The sequence below is a fragment of the Brassica napus genome, chromosome C3 (assembly GCF_020379485.1).
Source record: "Brassica napus cultivar Da-Ae chromosome C3, Da-Ae, whole genome shotgun sequence".
Taxonomy (NCBI): Eukaryota; Viridiplantae; Streptophyta; class Magnoliopsida; order Brassicales; family Brassicaceae; genus Brassica; species Brassica napus.
The window spans coordinates 42,837,168-42,861,375 of record NC_063446.1 but is presented as its reverse complement, the minus strand read 5'-3'; the positions used below and the strand labels follow the sequence as shown (position 1 = coordinate 42,861,375).

At 35.6% G+C, this 24,208-nt stretch overlaps 3 protein-coding genes across 4 annotated transcripts; 1 reads left to right on the top strand and 2 right to left on the bottom strand.

The window, feature by feature from the left end:
• Positions 1-11,612: 11,612 nt before the first annotated feature.
• On the bottom strand, positions 11,613-12,113 carry LOC125583093. The gene has a single exon (XM_048749653.1). It carries the CDS (start codon positions 12,111-12,113, stop codon positions 11,613-11,615), a length of 501 nt encoding a protein of 166 aa, XP_048605610.1.
• Positions 12,114-13,513: 1,400 nt separating this feature from the next.
• LOC106387833 lies at positions 13,514-16,561 on the top strand. 2 transcript variants are annotated; one of them, XM_013827756.3, is made up of 14 exons: positions 13,514-13,768; positions 13,842-13,995; positions 14,080-14,192; positions 14,278-14,350; positions 14,431-14,585; positions 14,653-14,793; positions 14,905-15,000; positions 15,103-15,214; positions 15,315-15,473; positions 15,553-15,590; positions 15,669-15,761; positions 15,845-15,928; positions 16,007-16,153; positions 16,234-16,561. In XM_013827756.3, exons 1-14 carry the CDS (start codon positions 13,697-13,699, stop codon positions 16,366-16,368), a joined length of 1,572 nt encoding a protein of 523 aa, XP_013683210.1. In that variant the 5' UTR covers positions 13,514-13,696; the 3' UTR covers positions 16,369-16,561. The 2 variants fall into 2 exon arrangements, with proteins under 2 accessions (XP_013683210.1, XP_022555540.1); XM_022699819.2 differs by having other exon boundaries at positions 16,007-16,122; positions 16,234-16,489.
• Positions 16,562-17,880: 1,319 nt separating this feature from the next.
• Positions 17,881-19,342, bottom strand: LOC106387836 (60S ribosomal protein L13-2). Its single transcript, NM_001315978.1, is given in 5 exon segments — positions 17,881-18,238; positions 18,330-18,488; positions 18,576-18,709; positions 18,815-18,933; positions 19,309-19,342. Coding segments are annotated over 4 exon segments (621 nt in total). The 5' UTR covers positions 18,921-18,933; positions 19,309-19,342; the 3' UTR covers positions 17,881-18,016.
• Between the last annotated feature and the right edge of the window lie 4,866 nt (positions 19,343-24,208).

Here is a 24,208-nt window from a genome sequence, read left to right as displayed (position 1 = left end):
CATACCTTTCCCGCCACGATCGCTCTTCCGGTTCTTGGAGTTCCTAGAAGACGTCTCTGCAGTTTCTTCCTTCTCCCAATGAGCTACCAACTGCTCCCACACCATCTCGTTGATGAACCGTGGCCTCTTGTTCTTCTGCCAAAATGTCTTCCACGCGTTCATCTGCTTCGTATAAGAGTCCATGGCCTTTTCGTTGAATTTCTTACGGACTGTTTCCGTGAGATCGGAGTGTGCCAGTTGAACTCTTGCTACAAAACAAACATAATTGTTTCCGTGAGATCGGAGTGTGCCAGTTGAACTCTTGCTACAAAACAAACATAATTTAATAAGTAAATATATTAAAAAAAATGTAAATACTTTAAAAAAATGAAGAGTTACTACCGCAAACTGACGAAACCACAACTCTCGTTCATTGGAAGGGATCACACTCCACTTTGAATATCCAAAACGGAGCATGGAGTACATCATCTGGTTGATGCTCCTGCTAATGCCATTTCTCGACTTGGTGAACCTTTAAAAATAATACAAGTTAGCAAGTTAATTAATGGAAAAAAACATAATGCTACAAATAAAAAAAATATTAACCAAGTGCTATGTCCTCGTCGTGGGTTGGGTTGGAGAACCGGGAGATGCTCTCGACCTGGTTGTTGAACCAATAGTTCAACTGGCATGACCCCCGGATCCTGTTGAGCAGCAGCGGGAGGGGCAGCGGGAGCGCAGGAGCTGGAGCGGGAATATATGCGGGAACCGAGTTTTGTTCGTGAGACGATCCCGATGCACGGGAACTGCTCACCGAACTACGTCGAAGACGGGCTGCGGGGCGGGGTTCATCCTAGGACCTGAAAAAAAATTAATACATCAAAAATCTTTTCAAATCATTTCTATTTTTAATGTTTTCATTTATATATTTACAAAAGGTTTTATAAACGTTTTAAAAAAACTATTAAACTTTTTATTATACATAGTTTATTACTGGAAACTTATAAAAAATTATAAAAAATTTAAAAAATTTTATTATACATGATTTATATATATATATGTATACAAAATTATAAAAAAAATTATAAATATAGAAAAATGTTGTTAAATATTTTTAAAATTTTTTAAAAACGTTTTATTATACATAGTTTATTATTGGAAACTTGAAAAACGTTTTTAAAAATAAAAAAACGTTTTAAAAATAGTAAAACATTTTGAATTTTAACAAAAACAAAAAAGAATTCCAAAAAAAACTAAAACAACAATCCAAACAACAATCCTAACTTATATATCCTAAACTATCCATTCAATCCTAAAATTTTCAATCAAACAACCTAAAATCCGAGATCTAACTTCCAAAACCCTAAACAATTGAGATAAAACAAGGTTGGGATGATTCTTACATGATTTGGGGTTTGGGGAAGAGATATGAGGGTGAGAAGAGGATTCGCCGGTGATTGGAGCTCGAGAATGGCCGGAATCGCCGTGAGAGAGAGAAATCACGGAGAGGATTGAGAGAGAGGCGGAAATAATGAAGAAGGAAGAAGAAGGGTAATTATATTTAACGTTTCCGACGGACACGGGTTCGTCAGTATTCCGTCGGTATAATTAAATATATACCGATTGGCGATTAGCGAAAATTTTCACGCGGTTTGGTTTTTCCGGATAAATTGAAATTCCGACGGAATTGGTGTCCGTCAGTATATTCCGACGGAATACTGACGACCTTTTCCGACGGAATTCCGACGACTTAGTGTTTAGGGTGTTGATTACAAGTTTCTAAATGCAAAATCCAAATCTTTGATAATATATATAGTATTTGCATAATGATTTAACAATAAAAATGTTTTTATAACACGATTTTACACAACAACATTTTTTGTAGTGTAAGATTAGATGAATATGATTGTATAAGTATATGAGTGTTAAGATGAGATGTTATGAAAACAATGATATGCATACATAAATATTTTAATGAGTTGTTATATTGAACGTTTGGGATCTAATATTATACTAAACACTTAATATGTGTTATTTTCATAGTTTTGGCATCTAAATGAAACAAACATTCGTCGGAATGTCGTCGGTATATTCTGACGAATTACCGAGGACATTTCTAAACTTCAATGAAACCCTTGGTCGTCGCTATGTCGTCGGTATTTTGCGAGGGATTCGGACCAATGAAAAAAAAAAACAAATCATAATCTTCTGAATCTTCATCAAACTCCCCAACCTCAGCTTCTGGCTCCGAATGTACAACAGCATCAAGTCCAAACACAGTCAAATTCTCAACGAGTTCAACATTTGCCAAATCTTCAACTGCCTGGGCGTTGCTGGTAGACTCTGGTTGCAATGGTTCATCATCATCAGAAGTTCCATCCACTCGTCCTCTTGGGTTGATTTGCGTTACAGTAACCCATGGATCGCCCCTGTACGTCACCCGAGGGTAACTGATGTAGCACACCTATACATATCAATTATACAAGTATTAGTAAAATATATATTAATTAATTATATTGGTAAAAAATTATGAATAGATTGACATACCTGATCAGCTTGCGAACCAAGAATGAAGAGATCATAATATTGAAGTTTTCGCCGCGAATGAACTGATGTAACACCAAACGCATCAATCTTCACTCCTCTATCTGGGGTGGTGTCATACCAATCACAATAGAATACTACACAACGCAATCCAACCATTCCAGGAAATTGGATTTCAAATATTTCTTTTATGTTGCCGTAGTAGACATCGTCACCGGAAAAAGATGAAACATCAGCATCATATGTTGTCTTAGAATGACCTTTCCTTGTGAATGCATATCCTCGCGTACAAAATTTTGGATATGATTTGACCACATAGTTTGGTTCCTGCACAAATTCGCGTATCCAATCATCGAACACAAAACCTCTGGCCAAACCATCATTCACCTATAAATTAAAAACATATATGATTGAAAAGTTAATTAGTTTATATCAAATTTAAACTACTCATTTGCATAGGGTAATATGATATATGACTCACATAACTACGAAGCCACGCAGCAAATCTGTTATCTCAAAGTTGTTGAAGCTCATCTTCTGCTGCATGCATGTGAGTCTTACGCAACTTCGTCATATATACACTATATACAAAAATATTATCAATATGAAAAAAATTTATTGAATATTAATCTAACAATAAATGAATAAATATTTTTACCTCTCATATTGTAGAACATCTTCACAGTTGGTGAGCAAATATGTTTGCAAATGAGTGTGCTCAGTGTCCGTAAGTCTCCGCTTCGTGAATTTTCCACTAAGTCGTCCTATTTCCTTGAACATGCTTGGGACAGTAACATGATATGTTGCTCTCTCCCCTCTGTCATCATGCCGAGCAGGTCTTCGGTGTTTTGTATGCACTTCTGGTGGAAAATAATTTTCAGCAAAGATTGCAGTTTCTTCATTGATCACCTGTGCCACTATAGATCCTTCCACCCTGCTTTGATTTTTGACCATCTTCTTCAGATGATGCATATAACGCTCAAAAATATACATCCATCTGTACTGCACAGGACCACCAAGTTCCAATTCTCTTGCGAGATGAATAGCAAGATGTTCCATTACATCAAAGAATGATGGAGGAAATATCTTCTCAAGGTTGCACATGCTGACTGGTGCGTTTGTCTTCAAATTATTAATACCCTCTTCAGTCACTACTCTGCTGCATATGTCGCAGAAGAAAACACTTATCCCTACATAGATAAAAGACATAATTTTCATAAGTATTAAGTTTATATAAGCATAATTGTTAAATATAAAAATAAATTAAATTGTAAAAATGTAAGATACCTGCAATTGCTTCATGAACATTACGTGGCAATAATGCTGAAAAACCAAACGGAAGGAGGCGCTGCATAATTACATGACAATCATGACTCTTCAAGCCAGTAAACTTTCCTTCGCTTCTACTAACGCAGTTCCCCAAATTTGATGCATATCCGTCAGGAAATTTCACTTTATCTGTAATCCAATTAAAGAAGTCTTCTTTTCTAGCACCATCCAACCGATAAATGGGAAAAGGGGCCGTACCGTTCTCATCAACGTGAAGTTCAGAACGATCACAAATATCGACTAAATCCAACCTTGACTTCAAATTATCCTTCGTTTTACCTTGGATGTTAAGGACTATGTTCATCAGATTGTCGAAGAAGTTCTTCTCAATATGCATGACATCTAAATTATGCCGCAATAGATGACTCTCCCAATATGGCAGATCCCAAAAAATACTCTTTTTGTGCCAGTTATGTAGCTCTCCAACCGCACTGACTCGAATGTTTTCATGTCCACCTACATCTGGCGTCCTTTCTGCATCAAAATACCTAAACTGCTTCAACAAATCTTTCCCACTAACTTCCTCAGGTGGACCATCAAACACCTGCTTGTTCTTCGTAAACGAAGTCTTACTCCTGCGGTATGGATGATCAGGTGGTAGAAATCGTCTGTGACAGTCAAACCAACACGTTTTCCTTCCGTTCTTTAGTTGGAAAGCATCTGTGTCATCTTGACAATATGGACATGATAGCCTCCCATGTGTTGTCCATCCAGATAACATACCATATGCTGGAAAGTTACTTATTGTCCACATAAGTACTGCCCGCATCTGAAAGTTTTCTTTGCATGAAACATCGTATGTCTCAAAACCATGCGCCCATAGTTGTTGCAACTCATATATCAGTGGTTGAAGAAACACATCTAGTGATCTTTTAGGATGATCTGGCCCGGGGACGAGAATTGAGAGAAACAAAAACTCTCGTCGCATGCACAAGCTCGGCCGTAAGTTGTACGGTGTCACAATAACTGGCCATAGAGAATACTGTCTTCCATACTTTCCAAATGGGCTGAAACCATCAGTAGATAATCCAAGATAAACATTTCTTCTCTCTTCCGCAAATTCTGGATATGTTGACTGGAAATGTTTCCAAGCCTTCGCATCTGAAGGATGTCTAATCTCACCATTTGTGGAATGCTCTGCATGCCATCTCATTGCTTTTGCTGTGCGCTCACACTGATACAACCTCTTCAATCTTTCCGCCAAAGGCAAATACCACATTCTTTTGAATGGGATCGGAACTCTTTCCCTCGTCTCCTGATAACGAGGTTTCCACAAAATTTGCATACATTTTGTGTCTCATCCGCTCTCCAGTAGATCATGCAGTTGTCAATACATACATCTATCACTTTGATACAAAGGCTGTTTTCCTGTATCCAACATGTCAAAAAATCTCCTAGATTCGGGATTTGGTTCTTCTCCTCTATAATGATCATGTACCACCTGCTCAATACCTACACCATAATCTATATCCGTTCTAGATTCTTCTAACATAATATCAGGCTGAAGTTCACTAACAGGCCGAGGTTCGCTAATACTACCATATTCATAACCAGTTTCCCCATGAAGGTATCAAACTTTATAATTACGTGAAAACCCTTTCATATACAAATGAGTCCAAACATCAAATTCTTTTATAACCTTATTATTATTGCAAGTAGAGCAGAGACATCTTAACATACCACTTTTTGCATCCGGTTGCTGTTGAATAAGCCTCATGAATTCTCTAATCCCTTGAACGTATTCTTTCGTAAGCAAATTGGTGTTGGGATCCAAATGAGGTTTATTCATCCACGAACGATAATAAGCTCCTGAAGCCATGATTTTCACAGAATTGTTATGACTAAAGAGAATGAAGAGAGAATGAAGTGTGAATGAGTTGAATGAGGAGGGGTTGCATTTATAGGAAATTGCTTACGGCCATCCGACGACTTTCCGACGAAATTCCGACGGATGTAAAGCAGTCCGTCGGAATACCGTCGGTATTTTCCAATCTCAAACGGCTATACAACGGTCATATATATTTGTCGGCAATGGTCACATGGTTCGTCGAAAATTCGTCGGAAAATTCTGACGGAATACCGACGACGGTAACAGTTATATCTGTTAATCGGAATGTCGTCGGAAGTTCGTCGGTATATTTCGACGAATTTCCGATGACTACAACAGTTACATGTTTTATCGGAATGTCGTCGAAAAGTCGTCGGAAAATTCCGACGAGCCATGTTTCGTCGGAATTCCGTCGGAAATGGCCGACGGAATTCCGACGACTTCAAATTTTTGGTTTTCGTCGGAAATTGGTCAGAAATCCGTCACAAACGTCCGACGACATTGAAGTCCGTCGGAATTCGGCGTGTTTTCTTGTAGTGTTAGTTGTAGGTTAAACGTTCGTTAGGAAATGGTAAACCTGTAATTCTAAGTTGCTAACATGTTAACTGTATACATTTCTCAGGTGATTCCAAACATAACTCTTTTGTTTTGCTCATTATGCCTAGTGTTAACTGTGTGTAACAGAACTCACGTTGATGACCAATTTTCCAAAGTTTTACATGTGCAGAGAGGTTATGACAACCCACGTGATGATATGCCTGGTTTGGAGCTGTCAAAAGAAGCCCATGTACTGGGGTGAGCATAAGAGGATACACAACTGAGATCAATATTCCAAGTGAGCCCCTTGCTGATGCAACTAATACTGGAGAGGAGGAGCCAAGAATTAAGGAGGAGGGGAACTCGGAAAAGAAGATGTACGCAAAGACGAAATCGTCAACTCCAAAGAGGAAAAAGAACAGAACTCCAAAGAGTGAAAGGACATCAAGTGACTGTCTACCATGTTTTTGGTGTTATGGATTTGGGCTTTTTAAAAATTATCATGAATTTCCACATTTTGACGTTGATGAACAAATATATGTCTTGGGTCCTTGAGCTTTCTTAATAAATAATCAAACAAAATAGCCTGCTAAAACTGAGTTCCCATTATAACAAAGATGCACATTCTTCCTTTTTAATTTTGAACAACGATACACATGCTTCCTAGAAAATCAATTCAGACCAAAAAATTCAACACACATTAGGTCACGTCTGCCATGAGACAGTTTGATTAAGTTTATACGTATTAGCACTAGCCCAGTTTATATTTTTGGCAGCAAATTTGACGTGGACGGCCAGTGAAACTCATGGCCGGCTCAATTCAATATTGGGCCCTGAACCAAATATATTTTCTGAGAGTTTTATGTATAACATTTAAATTCATAATCTATTCTACAAATTCTCGTTAATTTAGGGCTCTAATTACTAAAAGAAAATTGATTAAGAAAAGTGGACCTTGTGAAAATGCGCAGGTCGCAGTCCCTCTAGAACGGTACTGGTGAAACTAACAATGTCAATGTTTCATTATTATCTTATAAGAGTTAGTCCTGGTCAGATTCATCGAGGAAGGTTGTGAGCTAATCCAACAACAACACTTTGAAAGCTTAAGCTAACGCAAATAATGTCGACTATTTGTTTCTAACTAATTTTATAAATACTTAAATTAATTAGGACCACATATGACAAATATGTGTATTTAATATATAGATTTGATCTGCGCACTAAAATGTGGAATTTGTTTTTTTTTTCCATAAAACTCAAACATTAATTTTTTTATTTTATTTCCAAATTTTGTTACCTAACTAAATAAATAGTTGTGAATATTTGTTTTTTCATAAAATTCAATTAGAAATTAATATACAACATTAATTTTTATTTTATATTGTTTATAATATAGAGACTCTTTCGTGTAGACAACTAAAAATGTATGTTTTTTGTTTAGTCAGACCGGTCAACTGTGATTCGTTTAGTGAATCGAGTCTGACTAAAATATGGATTTGAATAAAATCGTCTAAAATGGTTTTAACCCCGTAATAATGAGATCAACCATAAAACTCAATTCAACCAAATATAAAACATAATATAAATTTGAATATACGAATATACATAAATGATAATTTTTAATTTAATTGTAGCGCTTCTGTTCCCTTTGCAAAATATTTTTTTTTTTTATTTTCATTTTGTTTCCTTTTCGATGTACACATTTGCTACATATTACTACTACTTCACCATTACCCTTCTCACCAGTACATTTACCCACTGCTAGGAAGAAGCTAATAAGCATTTTGTAACCTCAAAATAACAAACTGAATTATTTTCTCTCAATCAATCACACATAAAAAGTTACCAGCATACAATGCAAAAGCAAAAACAAATACCATGTGAAACCCAAAAAACCTGAAATCCACCAATAACCAAAGCCGAAGATATTTAAAACATAATATAACAACTACAAACATAGGTACAATTACATAGAAAACCACACATTATAAAATAAATAATACTCTGCACATGTATCTAAGGTTCATTTGGTACTTAGGACAAGGAAATTTATCACTTCTAATATGTGTGTACCAAATGAAATATTGTGCTGGCAGAAATTGAACTAATGCAGCCATGGACTGGCTAATATCTTACATTAACCCCACATCACAGATTCAACCAGCCAGAGAGACATACTCTAGGGAGTGTTAATTTGCAGGCCGTTGTGCAATATGATTTCACAATTACTTTCTTACTTCCAAATTCAGTAGTAAATTTTTTTCGTTTATAGGAAAAAAAGTTTTCCACATCCAGCTTTACAAAGTTTAATTAATTATGTACTAAATTTTTTATTTATATCGGTAACATATTTGGAAAATGCCAAAAAAAAAATTGTCTATGCATCTACTAGTAACTATTGCCATGGGAAAACATGTAGTCAGTTTCTTCACAGTTTTTTTTAAAACGTGACTAGTCATAGAGACTAAAATGATTAGATCAAAACAATAAAATGTGATTTAAAGACAAACCTTGCTTGATATGAAAGCTTTGTCTAGATCATCAACGATGGGAGACAGAGAGTGTCGTCATAATCAAGAAACATTACAATTGTTTCCCTCCTGAAGTTTATGTGATTTTCTCAAACATTTATATGTTGAAGGATATTGCATCTGTCGGAAATACAAGAAAACGTTGTAAGAGGAAATACTCATTAAGAGTTTGTGAAAGAGAGCTATATGGAGATCACTTATGATCCATGAGTTTAGTTGTTGCTTTGAGAAGAAATAAAAAGGGAGTAATTTGATATGAGTAGGAGAAGAAGTCCGCATAGAATCGATCCAAGCGTGAAATATTTGGATACCATTGGAACTTCAGTTGGACACCCACTTAGCGATGGTTTTCACTGAATCGTCTACTTCATATGAAGCACAACTCATTTCTTTTTTCTTATAATATGCTGCTTTAATCCCTCAGGGAGCTTCATATATATATCGCTATCCAATGATCCATATAAATATGCAGTCACAACGTCCATGAGATGCATTTCAAGATTTTTAGACTCCGTTAGGCTCATCAAAAATCTAAACGTAATTGCATCCATTACCGGGGAATACGTTTCCTCAAAATCAATTCCCGGTCTCTGATAAAAACCTTGGGCAACTAATCGGGCTTTATATCGTGTTACTTCATTTTTCTCATTTACTTTTCTCACGAATACCCACTTATACCCAACAGGATTTACGTTCTCAGGCGTTATGACTATAGGTCCAAAGACATTTCTTTTATTAAGGGAGAGTAATTCAATTTGAATGGCCTTCTTCCACTCCTCCCAATCATGTCTTTTCTGACATTCCAAAATGGACCTTGGATCGAGATCATCATTTTCATGATCGATCTCTTTGGACACAGAAAAGGAGAACATTCCATCAACATCTTTTATCTTATTTCTGATCCATATTTTTTCATCTCGGGCGTAGTTGATGGAAATCTCATACTTTTCTGTTCCCTTCTCGTCATCTGGATCATCTTTATCTATGCCTTCTTTCAGACATTTTTCATTAACAGGTTCTTCTAGAACCTTTCCATTTATGTCTTCTTTCAGACATCTTTCAATATCAAGTTCTTCTAGAACCTTACTATTTTGCTCATCCAGTTTCTTTTTCTTTTGGGGATTTTTATTTTTAGAACCCGCTGGCCTCCCCCTCTTTAACTGAACCCTAGGTTCATTCATTTTATTTCCATCAGTTTGTTCTTTAGGAACATCTACTCTTGATGGAACATTTTCAACGGGTATACATGACTTCGTCACCCTTCTCGTATCTGAACGCATCTGGTAACTGGTTTGCCAAATTATGCAAATGCACAATTTTCTGAACTTCCAGCTCTCTTTGATTCGTAGGGGGATAAAGGTGTAACAACGACGGTGTACACCAAGTAATCTCTTTAGGAATTCTATTAATTCCTCCCCCTAACGCTGGAAATTCATCCTCATTAAAATAGCAATCGGCAAATCGTGCCGTAAACATATCACCAGTTACTGGTTCCAAATATCTTATTATACTTGGTGACGTATAACCCACATATATTCCCAATCTCCTTTGTGGGCCCATTTTTGTTCTTTGTGGCGGTGCTATCGGAACATAGACCGCACACCCAAAGACACGGAGATGGGATACATCTGGCTCTTGCCCAGATGCCAATTGTAATGGGGAGTACTTATGATATGCACTCGGTCTTAGCCGAACCAGTGCAGCCGCATGCAATATAGCATGACCCCATATAGAAATTGGGAGCTTCGTTCTCAAGACTAACGGTCTTGCAATCAACTGCAACCGTTTTATCAATGACTCGACCATGCCATTTTGTGTATGCACATGGGGAACTGGATGCTCCACATCAATCCCCATTGACATACAATAATCATCAAAGGCTTGCGATGTAAATTCACCAGCATTATCAAGTCTTACTTTCTTAAAGGCATACTCTGAGAACTGCGTTCTCAGCTTTATTATCTGGGCAATGAACTTTGCGAAAACCGTATTTCGTGTCGTCAAAAGAGACACACTTGACCATCTACTAGATGCGTCAATCAATACCATGAAATACTTAAATAGCCCGCACAGTGGGTGGATCGGCCCACATATATCACCATGTATTCTTTCCAAAAACATTGGTGATTCATTGCCTACTTTTGCTGGTGATGGCCGAGTTATAAGCTTTCCTTGAGAACATGCATCACATGTAAACTCGCCCGTTTGCAAATTTTTTCCGTTTTTCAACGGATGGCTATTCGAATTTTGCACTATCTTTCTCATCATGACTGAACCAGGATGTCCTAGTCTCTCATGCCAAATTTTAAATGTATCAGTAAACTTCATGTTTACCACGGCATATGACTCAGTCATGGTTATTTTCGTACAATATAGTCCAGAGGATAACATTCTTAACTCTTCCAATATATGTTTCCTCTCAGACTTAATGCAAAGAAATTCAATGCCATCTTTACTCATAGTCTCAATATGATATCCATTTCTTCGGATATCCTTAAAACTTAACAAGTTTCTATGAGACTTGGGGGAATACAATGCATCACTTATTTCAAATATTGTTCCCTCTGGCATTGAAAATTTCGCTCTTCCAGAGCCCATAATAATATTTGCATTACCTGATATTGTACTTACGCTTCTAGCGTAATCTCTTATTTTGAGACTGGAGAAATATTTCTTATCTTTAATTATCGTGTGCGTTGACGCACTATCTGCCAAACACAAATCTCCATCCATAGTCTCAAAGTTTGGCATTTTCTGAATATAAAACATATATTATTAAACATTAAACATGAAACATAGCATATATCTTACAACAAAAGATATAGATACTATAATACAGTCTACTTATATCACATCGATCTACATCACTCATCGATACTCTCTGGCTCAACTAGAAAATCTGATACGTCGAGATGAGTATCATCGTTTAAACCATGAAAGGATGGCCCATGTTCATCAGAGATGAAGTTTGTTTCACCTCTTCCTTTTTCTTTTCCCTTTTGGGATTCTCTATACAGATCGGCTAAATGTTTTGGCGTACGACAGTTACGTACCCAATGACCTTTCATGTCGCATCTGTAGCAAACCTTTCCCGTTTGCCTTTTATCATCCTGGCCCTTTTCATTCCTTTCATTTTCGTGGAAGTCTTTATTATTTCTTTCATCATAGGGACAAAATCTTCTTCTTCGTCCTCTTCGACGACCATGATAACGGTTTCCACCACGCCCACAACCTCGTCCTCTTCTATTATCATAACTGGATGATGCAACATTCGCTTCAGGGAATGGAGCAGATCCAGTGGGACGAGCTTGATGGTTTAAAGTCACGAGTTGATTATTCTGCTCCGCTACAAGGAGGACTTGCATCAACTCCGAGTAACGGGTTTATCCATTCACCCGGTACTATTGCTGCAGGATTACATTTTCAGGATGGAACGTGGAGAGAGTTTTTTCGATCATATCATAATCACTTATTTTCTCTCCACATAACATCATCCTCGAAGTAATTCCGAACATCGCGGAATTAAACTCACTAACACTTTTGTAATCCTGGAACCGGAGATGGATCCACTCGTGTTTAGCTTTCGGTAAGATCACATATTTCTGGTGATCGAACCTCTCTTTTAAAGATTTCCAGAGGTCACAAGGATCCTCTTTCGTAATATATTCATCATTTAAACCATCATGGATGTGGTGTCGTAAAAATATCATGGCTTTAGCCTTTTTCTCATCTGACACCGTTTTCGAACTATCAATGGTTTCCAAAAGCCCGTTTCCTCTCAGGTGCATTTTTGCACCCACTGCCCATGTCATATAATTATTTCCCGTAATATCCAGGGCATTAATTTTGAGCTTTGTCAAATTCGACATGATAACTGTATTTAATAAATATAGTAAAGACGGGAATTTAAATGCATAATTTAAATGCAAAAAATTAAAGGCATAAAATAAAAGCATAAACTTAAATTGCATAAATGTAAATTGCAGAAATTTAAATAGCATAAATAAAATTGGGAGGCTTAGCCTACCATATGATCCGAGAAGTCATAGACTACCATATTGATCATTTTTCAAAGTCCGAGGAGACATAGTCTACTATTTTTGACTTTTATTTATTTCAAGGTCCGAGGAGACTTATCTACCATTTTTGACCTCTTCTTTTATTCATAGAGGCAAAGCCTACCACGTGTTTCTCTGATCGTGAAGGCATAGCCTACCATAAAGATCAGTCGGGGAAGACAACACATATCATCCCGAAAAATAAACGGAGAAGGTCCAGCCTCTCACTCCAAAATAATAATAAAATTTAAATAAATTAAATATATTGAAATACATAAATTTAAATATTACCTCGGCTGGTTTAATAACTTTCGGATTAATAAACCTCAGGTGGTCAGAGCCTCGTGCTGGTAATATGTTATAAACGAGTTGGAAATATGTGGCTTTATTTTCAATGGCTTATATTAAAAGTTGAGTGGACAGCGATGGGGAAAGAGGGATGTAATATGAGTTTATTGTGTTTTGGGTTTTGTGTTTCTAAAAGGAAACAACGAGAGAGAGAATTTTGTAAAAGAGAGAGTAGCTTTTTCACTTTAGATGTTGTATTCATAAACAAGAGGATACGCACATATTTATAGTGACAGAGAAATATTAAAATATAACATCAGTCGGTCATAAATATCAGTCAAAGACTGACTTTGACTAATAAGAGAAAAGAAGAAGATATACTTTATCTTCTAAATAGATAATACAAACATTATTTCTAACAGCAATAGCAATCTCAAATGTATTAATACCAAAACATTGTTTGGATCAATTTAGAAGGAAAAGAAAAAAACGGGCCTTATATACATAACATTGGGCTTTTAGGTTAAATACTCTCCACTCCACCGCGAAACACAAACTTTGAGAGCTTAAGGATCAAACAACACCGTCACCGAATTGACATCATGACGACGACTGAGTTCGGCATCGTCTACGCCGTCCACATCATCACCTCACACTTCGGTTCCGTCGCATCGGTAATTTTTAAGGCCTTTTCGATATGTTCTCTCTCTCTCTCTCTCTCAGTGATGAGTATTTGGTTATTTGCAGAAAGTGTGCGAGTGTCTTCTCCGGAGAGGACCTCTTTCCTCCCGAGAAATCTCTCGTCTAGCCGAATCTGACATCAACCATACCAAAGTCAAGGACATTCTCTACCTCTTGATTCAGCATAATTGCGTTCAAGCTTTCTCTATTGAACCGCCCGGTTAGTCCCGCTTCTCTTCTTGGCTCCGGATCAATTCCATCTCCAAGAAATCTTTTATGAATTTCGCAGTTTGTTCATATGTAGATGGTTCAGAGAGCAAAGCTACTGTACAGTACATTGCACTGTTTAGCAACATTCTTCACCGTGCGAGGTACAACAAGTTTTCCAAGGTTGTAAACGAAGAGCTTGGCTCTCAGGTCTGATTCCTTCATCTTTCATCTTTCTGAACACTGTTTGACTAATGTTAATCACCTTTCAAGACCCCTTAATCTATGTGAACAGTGCAGCGGAGTGCTTGATGGTTTACTTAGTAACGGTAGGCTTACCTTGGAACAGCTTATAGATAGAGACAGAGGTGACTCCTCCTGTCTTATTATATCTCTTTTAATCGCAATTAACCGAGTGGACGGATGCTAATCTGTTGCCTATTATCAGATTCAAAAAAACAAATGGGTTCAGAGGCTATCAGAGATTCTCTTCAGAAACTGGTTGCTGCACGTTTTGTTGAGCGCGTTCCTTCTCCCGAACCTGTTCTTGGAAACAAAGATGAAGGTCCTGCTCAAAAGAAAAGAGGCGCCAAAGCTTCCAAGGTAATTAATTCATACTTGTGTTCTCTCCGTTTGTTTGTTTGTTTACTCTTTTTGGGAACTGCTGCAGATCTTTAAAGAACCAGAAAGCTTAGACGAGCGTATTCTCGAAGCAGCAACCCCAGTTGACGCAATAAGGTTTCCATTTATATTCGAGCAAGGCTCTAGTTCAACAGTAGCAGATGACGACAGTAACATCTCTGAGGGGAAGGTATCACCATTCTTACCTTAACCAGTTTTGGATGTTTTTGTAACCTCATCGACAAGCACTGAACATATTCTTTCGTCTTGATGTTTCTCTTCGAACCGAAATGTATTTTAGCGTAAACAACCTGAAGTGGACTACACATCAGGTCCGAGCAATGAGGTAATCTGGCGTCCTAATTTCGAGGAGCTCATCCGCCGCCTTAGACATAAGGTAATAAAACTCTTGTTTGTTGGCATTTCATATATTGTTTTTGCCTACTCCATCACTATTATGAAACATCTGTTTCTTTGATGTTTCTTTTTTCTTTTTAAGGCGTGTGTGGAGATGGTGAAAGAGCGGAGAGATGAAGGATGTGCTAATGTCATGAAGGCAATGTTAGAAGTAGGAAGATCTCAGGAGAAGAAGGCGAAAACCGACAAGTCCCGTAAAGTCCTCTCTTGTTTTCATACAATTGATTGAAGTTCCCAATGTTTTTTTGGTGTGATATGATTTGATCATAGTACGTACACCTATCTTCTTTTCAGTTCAAATGTCAATGGGTTCCATTTACGAAGAGCTTATAAAGACAGACGCAGGCCGCGAAATGACACAAGAGCGAGTTGAAGCATGCCTTGAGCAATTGAGTGCAACGTCTTCTTATCTACCAGCGTTTGTGATAGAATCAGATGGTTCATACATAGTTGGTATATTAACTTCCTTCTAAAACCCCTGGTTAACTGATACTTATGGATTTGCAACTTATTTCGTTATTTTCATTTGCAGATTTTAAATCCATTATCAGCGTAGCACAGAAAGATGAGGTGTGCTCTATTCATATATATATATACACTCTTTTCCTGAAAACATTTCTGAAACTGATCAAAATGAGATTGTTTTAGATGGAATCGGTAGTTATGAGAAGATATGGGAAAGAAGCTTTCAGAATGTTCAGATACTTGTCACAAGAAGACCGTTTTGTTGAGACCGATAAAGTGAGTGACCGTGTTTAATTTAGAAACATAGGTAATACATGTTTCTTAACTTTACATCAAATTTGTTTTATCTTTGTCTTAAGATTGCTGATGCTGCACTGACTGAAAAGAAAGACACGCCACAAATCCTTTTGAAGATGTGGAAAGATGGTTACTTACATATGCAGGTATGAGTGTATTTCTTTTGCCAAGTTGAAACCAAAGCTAAAGAAAATTGGTTGATCTGAGATTCTTTGTTGTTGAAGAAATTGGCGGTGACGGGAGTGTACATGCCGTTCCTATTGTGGAAGGTAAACAAGCTGGTTGTGTCGAGGCAAATGTTGGATGAGATGTATCATGCTTCCTTAAACTTGAGTCTCAGGTTGACCCATGAGACGGATTCAGAGAAAGAGGTTATACTCACAGTAAAAGACCGATTGGAGGATGATCCTAATGCTAAATAAGTGTAAATTGTTTTTTCTCTGTGTGGCAGTTGTTGTTGCTGCCAATGGAGAAACTAGAAGGAGCTTTGAAGGAGAGACGGAATAAGTACAGAGCTAAGAGTGTGTTGCTCACTTCAGCTAGGTTTAAACTTGATGATGCTATTATGCTTTTCCATGACTTCTAGAAGAAGACACCATTTAATTTGTTGGTTGTCTGGCTATGTTTTCCTTTTCAGTCTACATTATCCTATCTTGTAACAATTTTTTTTTCTATGAGGTAATCACAAGTTGGAACATTAAAAGTGATTGATATTTGTTTCGAGAACCATGTTTTAGGTACCATTTTGCATAAATATTTCTCTATTTCATATTAGCCAATAGAGAAAAGTTGTTAGTGGGAAAATGGTGGCTTAATCTCCTTCAGTCCATCAAAGGTTCATTAATGCTTTCATGGTGACACGATATCTTTCAAACCTTCCGAGCTTTAGGCATTGTTGTGATGGCTTTGGCCAAGACAAGACCTAAGTGTCTCAAATACTCTACTCCTCACTCGGAGCCGTTAGGGTATTCCTACTGACAGTAAGGTTTTCTTCATCCTCTACTCTACTTTTTTTTTGTCTGCTCTATACATTTCTTATGCCATTTCATCCGTTCAATTATTCACTCCAGATATCCCTAGACTATATCTACGAAGTTATTTTGCCACATGTTCTTTGTACAATCGATTTCACAAAACAGATATGACATGACTATCAAAATTGATGACATGTCTTATATCTTAATATGACATGGACAATTGCATTTAATGTTAATTTATATTTTTGGTAAACTTTTTAAAATATGGTAATAACTCATATATTACATTTAATGTCAATTTATATTTTTGTAAATTTTTTTGGAATATGGAAATAACTCATAAATATTCATTAAAATAAATATATTCAAATATGGCATTATAAATTTCAAAATATAATTTAATTATATATTTTTAAATTATATAATTTTATTACTAAAATTTTTAAAAATGTATACAATTTTTTTAGAAAATTATAAAATTTTAATCGTAAAATCATTATTTTCTTATATATCTACAAATTTTATAAATATTGTTTAATTTTAATTTTTGGTAATTATGCAACTTTTACAAATTTATTCAACTATATACATGCATATTCTTAAATATAATTTTTATTTTTAATTAAATCAAATTTATATTAAAATATTGATACGAAAAATAAAATTTACAATATTATTAAAATTTTATTTTAAAATATAATATATATTTGTATGTTAAAAAATATTTAAAATTATTTTACTGCACATGGTGCATGCAGACACCTAGTATATGTACAAATAGCCTGTTGATTGTAGAAACCACTTGGCTGTAAAGCTTGTCCAAGGGTTTAGCTAGAAGCTCTTGTTAGCAATTGGAAAAAAAGAGTATATAATAGGAGGTCATTTATTGGGATTGAACATGTTAGCTTTACTCCCCTGCGGTATCTGTCTGGTCTCTGTAGTAATAAAAAGATTGAATCCACCAAGGTAAGGGCCATGCCGTCTGTACTAAGTTTGTTGCAAAAGGACTTTCAGAAAGGTGGTTTATGGATCAAATTCTTCTTTGGTCATTGACATAATCATATAAAGATTCTCTAAACTATAATCGATTGTAGTAGAACAAAGGCAAACTTCTAGGAAGTAATCCAGAAAAGCAAGTATAGATAAAAAGTAAAAACTGACGAAACAATAGAAAAACAGTCTGATACACAAAAAAAAACAGAGATCCAAACGATGACAAAGATAACGGAGATTTTTAAACCTAGTAAGAAAGGATCCTCACTTCTTCTCTTCTTTCTCAGCATCAGCAGCCCTCTTGGCTCTAGCACCTGCATGTCTCTTGTTTGTGCGCTCTAGACGAATCTTGTCGTAAGCATTCACCGATTTCATCTCAGAGGTCAGCTTCACTAGCTCCATTGCTTGCTTCTCACGGACGATAGGCATGTAATCTCCCTGGACTTGAGTGGCATTAGCCAACTCTTCTGCAGTAGAATCACCAGCCTAAAACAAAAAGTAACACATAATTATGATGAGCACACATCTAAAATCCAATCAAAAGACTGGAAGAATGTTGTCCGGAAGTAGTAAGTACCTTGACCTTCCTGGCACGACGCGGGAAGATGACCAACTTAGCCTTGTAAGTTTTCAGCCTCTGGACATTGGATTGAAGACCCTCCAATGATCTGTTCTTGCGACGATGGTCAAGAGAGATACCAATGGTGGGTGCCAACTTCTTGGGGATCCCAGCAGCCTTGATTCAATCAAAGATAGGACTAAACAATACGAACAAAACATCCAGCAAGAAACTAAAAAATAGAGAAGGATAGAGATTTCAAACCTTGAGCTCTTCAAGAGTGAATCCTTTACCAGTTCTGACCTTCATGTTGTACTTTAGGGTCTGACCATGCACAACAGGGCGGAGAGGTCCAGCAGTGGGACGTGGGAAGATCTTCACAGCCTTCTTCTGTCTCGCTGAGTAAAAGGACAATACAAACAAATGATGAAATTAAATAAAGAGAGACTATGGTTTAAAGTGAAACATATATAACATAACGTTACTGAGAAGTCATCACTAACCAACTCTTCTTCTGGTTTTCCTGGCAGGCTGGTTGAACCATGTCTTGACATAGTTCTGCCAGTGCTTCTTGAAATGACCATTCGGGATAACATTGTTGTGCTTCATTTCTTCAGTTCAGCTGTAATGTAATTAATAATCATCAGCATGAAATCGATGAGTTTCAAAAACCTCAACAAAAATCATATTATGTAACTTCACACTGATAGGCTAGGCAGTAATATGATATAGCAATCACAAATCTCCTAACGAATCTGACAAAGCCAATCAGTGCAACTGTAGTCTTAATCATCAAAAGGAAGATACTTTCATTAACCCACTAAGGCAAAACAGACAATGAACTCAAAAAAGCTTATATCAGGACTGCGAGACATGGATCAGACATTCCAGGAACTAGACGAACACATAGATCAATTTACGAAAAAACCGATACATGCAACTCTAACGATAGGTCTCACTAGAAAATCACAGGGGACGGAGGATGAAGAGTACTCACAATGTCACTGAAGAGAGCTTCCTTTCTCCTGCGGCGAGACGAGAGAAAATGTCTAGGTTTCTTTGATGATTAGGTTAAACTATTTAAATACCAAAACCCTAATAGATAGCTGCTGACTCTTTGTTTGATTGGGCCTTCACCTTAGCGGCCCGACTTAAAATATCCCATTATTAAAGCAAATTCGTCTCACAAGTCACAGAAGAGGTTTTTCCTCATTGGGCTTTAGTTACGTGAATGATTGGGTTCTTCTTAAAAGAGATAAACCCATTATTAAAAAGCCTTTTATTTCACGTATGTCGACTTTTTGACTTACGGTTTTGTCGCTCACTGATCCTTTTTTTTTTACTAATCAAACACAATGGAAGGGGTTATGAAGCTGCTGCACCGTTACCATCTTCATCTCTAAGCTTTAGTTTGATTTGTCTGCTAGGCTGTGTTTGCGGTTCGTTTTTGCGTTTGGTTCACGAAAATGGAACAAAAATCGTATGATTCTTTATTTCGTTTATGTTTGCTCCAAACCTAACTCTTTGAAACTTAACATTAATTATGTTTTTATTTGGTTAATTTTTCGGCAGAAAAATCGGTGGTGAGAGTTTGAGAAATCGAGATGTTGTAAATGAGGACAGACTCAGTGCATTACCTGACGATTTGATTCTGCGGATATTATCTCCACTTCGAACAGAATATGTGATATACACGAGTTTTTTGTCTAAACGTTGGAGATATCTTTGGAAGATGGTACCAAATCTCTGTTGGACCAACTTTTAATTGGAAAGTGGTGAAAAGAAATGGGTCTATGGGCCTGTGTAATTAGAAGCCTAATGGCTTAGTAAACGAAGAAATGAGAACTTGTCCTACGTCGTGTGTGACAAGAGAAAGAGAGATGTATATATATGCATTTATGCTATCATGGGTTAACCAGCTTCAGAGAAGAGAAGGTTCCCTGCGCGCCGCCGCCGTCCGGCCGGCTCGGCTCAGCTCGGGCTTGGGCTTGGGCTTGGGCTTGGGTTTGGGTTTGGGTTTGGGCTTGGGTCTCCGGCCCAATAAAACTATTCTTTTAGAACAAGTTAAGATCAAAGTTTTGCCATTTAATTCCAGAAAAACGGCATGCATTTTATTTTAAACAACACGTAGTTCGTTTAAAAAAAACACCGTTTTGCCATTTAATTCCAGAAAAACGGCATGCATTTTATTTTAAACAACACGTAGTTCGTTTAAAACAACACGCTGTCTCTCTTCTTGACGATAAGTTTAAACGAGAAAAGATCTTGCGGAGGAAGTTTCGTAACGCCTCGCCTCCGAGATCCTCGCGAGATTTCCGCTAACGTGTGCACGTGCTGCACGTGCTGCATCAGTTGCGGAAAGTGGCTCGTCTTCTCCCCTTTTATAAACTCGTCTCCTCCTTCATTTCTGATTACAATTTTTTTCACAACCAAAACCAGCAAATCCTATAGCGTAAGTCTAGAGAGTGTTTCGTAGAAATATTAGATTGTTAGAGGTTCTTCACGAGTGCCGCGTGATAACCTATCATGGTTTTATACTGGGACTCCTATTCGTACAGATCCGTCGCACTAACAGAGTGAATATTAAGGCTGTGGATCCATGCATTTGTTTTAGAAGAAAAAAATATTGAAGGTTGTGGACCTTGTGGTGGGTTGTAGGTGTTGCTTTATAATACAATTAGTAGTGTTATTTCACTGATATGTGTATTGTCTCATTTCGTGTGCAGAGGAAATACATATTTTTTTTTTGTTTTTTTTCTTCAAAAAAGTTATCCTTAGTGTTAATAGAGAGAGAGAAAGAGATTTAATAGTTACAAATTATGGTATGTGTAGTGTTGAAAATATTAATATTTATGGTTGTAGCAAAGAAGACAACACTATTATGAAGGGATTTTTATGAGATTCTTCGAAGACAGTAAATTATTGATTACTTCTTATAATTCTTCTAATTTATTTGTATAAAGTTATTGCATTGTACAAATATGGACGTACACTATAACCATACAAACCAACAGTATATCAAATCACATTGTATGATGCATATAATTTATTCGAGTAACTTTTTATTGGCTACTTTAGATTATAAGTTATAAATTACTTACCACATCCTTAACTATTCAATTATCAATACATAAATGAATCTAACATCTGCTACTAATGATTTAATACCAAACAAAAAAAAACTTTGTTTTATTATTGTTATAGCTTACATAGTTAAATGTCTATGGTTTCTTTTTTAACTTTTCACTTTGAATCGAAGACGTATGCATCCTTGTAGACTATGTACAATGGTTTCGAGATTCAACACCTTCCATTTCATCTTTTAACACTACATAACATCGGTGTTCAAAAAAAAAAAACACTCCACAACATCTATTTTTTCTACCACATCATCTTTTTTTTTCCACATCATTCAACACACATTCAACTTTTACACTACAAGAGTTTTGTTTAATAAAATTCAACACACTATTTTACTAATTAATAATTTTTCATATATTCATATTAAATAAACTTAGTTTCTATTTATATATAATATAAATGATAAATTTTTTGTATAAGAAATAAAAATAAATTGTTTAATTTATAATATGATTATATTTTTTAAATAACTAAGAGGATATAAAAATATCAAAAATCCTTAAAACTGACATTTGTCATCCTTGGTCTTCACTTTCTTCTTATTCAACATGGTGAATCTTTTAAACACCAAATATTCAACTATTAAATCTTTTATGTCATGTTTCGTACATCTGTATGCAATTCCAAAATTTTTGTGAGATACTTATTGTAATTGATTATCAATGCATGAATGAATATAAAATCTGATACCAGTGATTTTGTATCAAACAAAAAAATTCTGTTTTATTTTTCATTTTTAGTTTACATAATTAAATGCCTAAAGTTTCCTTTTGCACTTTTCACTTTGAACCGAAGACGTATGTATCCTTGTAGACTATGTACAATGGTTTCAGATTCAACACCCTCCATTTCATTTTTTAAAACTCCAAATTATATTCTCTTTCTTCCATCTCATCATTCAACACACATTCAACTTTTACACACTACAATAGTTTTGTTTAGTAAAATTCAATATACTAATTTTATTAATTAATAGTTATTTTTTATATATCCAACTGAAAAGCCTAGTCTCTATTTATAGATAATTTAAAATGATAAATTTTTGTAGAAGAAATAAAATTAAATATATTTAAATTATAATGTGATTTTTTGTTTTAAATAACTAAGAGAATATGAAAATATCATAAATTCTTAGACAGTGACATGAGTCGTCGGTGGTCTCGACTTTGTTCTTATTCAACATGTTGAATCTTTTCAACACCAAATAATCCACATCATCAAATTTCGTTTTTCAACACCCTCATTGTAGTGATCAACTGTTGAGTCTTTTATGTCATGTTTAGTATATATGTATGCATTAGGCCAATGAATCTCGACCTGCAGATAAAATCTCTAGCGAATTTACGGCCGAAATCTCTGATGTTTATACCGATAGACTCTCCTGCGATCGTTCATTGGAGAGTCTACCGGTACGAACGTCAGAGATTTTTGCCGTAAATTCGCCGAAGATTTTATAGGCAAGTCGAGATTCGTTGACTCAATGAAAGAAAAGTAGTAACAAACTAAGTAGCAACACAAAATTATCACTATAACTCCCAAAACCAGAACAAACCAAGAGAGATTTTCTTCCATTTCGGACCGTAGAGAAGTTTATAATTTTTTCTTGTTCTCTTTGACTTCTTTTGTTTATATTCAATTCTCTCTGACTTAAGCTTCGAGACCCCAAATCTTTCTCCTCTTTTTACTTTTATTTAATTTTTTGTTCTGTCATAATTATGAGAAATAAATGAACATGTAATTTTTTTTCAATAAATAAATTTATTATTTTTGAAATCTTGGAATTAATGGCGTACCAGCTGTGACACAATCAAAATATGGAGTTAAAGGAAATTTTTTTTTACATCTGAAATATTGTAAATATAAAAAAACCAAATATACCATAAGTAAAAACTTCAAAATTTATATGTTTGATTATGGATATCAAATATAAAAAAGAAACAACTAATCACACACGAAAAATAAACTAATTTGATATAGAGTATTATGAAAAAGAAAACATAGTTGTTTTTCTTCGCTTCTTGTTAAAAATAATATTGTTGGTTTGAATAAAGAGAAAGAGAGAGAGAGAGAGAGAGAGAGAGAGAGAGAGAGAGAGGTGATAGATACAAATGCATGGTGTGTGTAGTGTTGAAAATACAACAGTTATGGTTATAGCAAAGAAGACAACATTATTTCGAAAGAATTTTTATCATTCTTGAAAGGAAATAAATTATTGATTACTTATAAAAAAAGTATTTGCTTCCAATTTATTTTTATGAGATTCTTCAAAGGCAATAAATTATTGATTACTTCTCATGATTCTTCTAATTTATTTGTATAATGTTATTGCATTGTACAAATACGGACGTACACTATAACCATACAAACCAATAGTATACCAAATCACATTGTATGATGCATATAATTTATTCGATTAGCTTTTTATTGGCTACTTTAGATTATAAGTTATAAATTAGTTATCGTATCCTTAACTATTCAATTATCAATACATAAATGAATATAACATCTGGTACTAATGATTTAATACCAAACTAAAAAACCTCTGTTTTATTATTGTTATAGCTTATGTAGCGAAATGTCTACGGTTTCTTTTTTAACTTTTCAATTTGAACCGAAGACGTATGCATCCTTGTAAACTATGTATAATAGTTTCGAGATTCAACACCTTCCATTTCATCTTTTAACACTCCACATCATCATTTTTTTTCTTCCACATCATTTTTTTTCTTCCACATCATTCAACACACATACAACTT

Excerpts from the sequence above, each read along its gene's own strand:
- LOC125583093 (XM_048749653.1), bottom strand. The coding sequence starts at position 12,113 with ATGCAAGTCCTCCTTGTAGCGGAGCAGAATAATCAACTCGTGACTTTA.
- LOC106387833 (XM_013827756.3), top strand. The coding sequence starts at position 13,697 with ATGACGACGACTGAGTTCGGCATCGTCTACGCCGTCCACATCATCACC. Across the intron at positions 13,996-14,079 it reads TTTCTCTATTGAACCGCCCG|ATGGTTCAGAGAGCAAAGCT; the intron begins GTTAGTCCCGCT and ends GTTCATATGTAG. Across the intron at positions 15,001-15,102 it reads TCCGCCGCCTTAGACATAAG|GCGTGTGTGGAGATGGTGAA; the intron begins GTAATAAAACTC and ends TTTCTTTTTAAG.